This window comes from Temnothorax curvispinosus, unplaced genomic scaffold (assembly GCF_003070985.1).
Source record: "Temnothorax curvispinosus isolate PA1 unplaced genomic scaffold, ASM307098v1 QBEX01018634.1, whole genome shotgun sequence".
Lineage (NCBI taxonomy): Eukaryota > Metazoa > Arthropoda > Insecta > Hymenoptera > Formicidae > Temnothorax > Temnothorax curvispinosus.
In genome coordinates this window covers 1-1,435 of record NW_020228414.1, presented here as the reverse complement: position 1 = coordinate 1,435, position 1,435 = coordinate 1, and the positions used below count along the sequence as shown (strand labels likewise).

The following is a 1,435-nucleotide window of genomic DNA, read 5'->3' as shown; positions in this document are numbered from 1 at the left end:
TTCTTTGCATTGAATTGATCTCCTTAAAATTCTCCATCGAGAAACAAGAATGCCGAAGGCATTTTCAATTGTTCGCCTTGCTCTGGACAAGCGATAATTAAAAATTCGCTGTGAATCACTGGTCAGTGATTTTCTTGAATATGATCTCATGAGATATGATTTAAGGGGGAACGCTTCGTCTCCCACCAAAGCACAGGGCAACAGAGTCGTTGTACCAGGCAATAATTTTGGAAGTGGAATATCTCCTGTATTAGATTCCAAACTTTGACCAAGATTACTATTTGCCCATACCCCACCATCACTGTTGGGACCTGCAAAACACAATTTCAATTAACTCTTGCATTCGGTACATAAGAAGACATGCTTGAGATTTATATTATGTATATATATATATTACCATAGTCACCAACATCAATCCAGATAAATTTATAATTGGCATCACAAATTGCCATCAGTATAAAACTGAAAAATCCTTTATAATTATAATTTAAAGAATTACTGTTTGGTGGAGCTTGAATAGTGATGTGCTTTCCATCTAGTGCGCCTATACAATTAGGAAAATTCCATTTGTCCCAAAATTCATCAATCACCTTTTCCCATGTCTCTTGCGAAGGTTTCGGCAAATATCGTGCATGAAGAGCTTGCCAGATTGCATCACAAGTCTCATATATGATTTTGTATATAGTTGATTTGCCAATTCGGAAATCCCATGATTTTGATCTGGCACTGTCACCATGAGCAAGGAATCTGGAACAATAAAAAAAATACTATTCAACAAATATTCAATAATGTAAGCTAAATTAACTCAAAAAAAATATGATAAATTTCATTTACTTACAAGAGAGTCGCGGCTACTCGTTCATTCACTGAGATAGGTTTTCGTAAACTTCTCTTTGTGAGAAAAGGCCTGACAAGATGGCATAAATGATCATATTGGGCAGGTGTCATTTATGTCATTTCAAAGAATTCTTCATGATCTGTCTCATACGCATCTTTGAATTGATTATTGAAATATCCCAAATCACTTCTGGATCTATTTATTGGTTTTACCCACCATCTCCTTTTATGTCTCTTTCTCAGATATAAATATATCGATGTCAAATGCAAATATACACTCGATAAAAATAAAATGCTAAAAATTGCGCGTGAATTCATATTCATAAACGGACAGATAACCTCTCACTATCATGCACGAACTTCTGTATACTGATTGGTTATTATGTTACAACCTAGCGACTTGCGACAAACTGTGTAGACTACTGTAGACAAGCATCATGACATGCGACTCTGCGATTTTAAGACTGCAATCTAAGTTACAATACTGCGACCGCATTGTAGACCCAGCATTTAGATTATGCGAACAAATGAGAGATTCGGATGCAAAAATATCTGCTTTTATGGAAGATCAGCGGAAAACAAACAGGGAGATCAACAA

The 1,435-nt window shown here is 35.7% G+C and overlaps 1 protein-coding gene across 1 annotated transcript; it reads right to left on the bottom strand.

Moving 5' to 3' along the window:
* Positions 1-186: 186 nt before the first annotated feature.
* On the bottom strand, positions 187-1,358 carry LOC112468570 (protein ANTAGONIST OF LIKE HETEROCHROMATIN PROTEIN 1-like; the record flags this gene model as incomplete). Its single annotated transcript, XM_025037800.1, has 3 exons — positions 839-1,358; positions 398-747; positions 187-311 (listed from the first exon to the last, which is right to left on the bottom strand). Coding segments are annotated over exons 1-3 (585 nt in total), but the record flags the coding sequence as incomplete, so codon positions are not given.
* Positions 1,359-1,435: the final 77 nt, after the last annotated feature.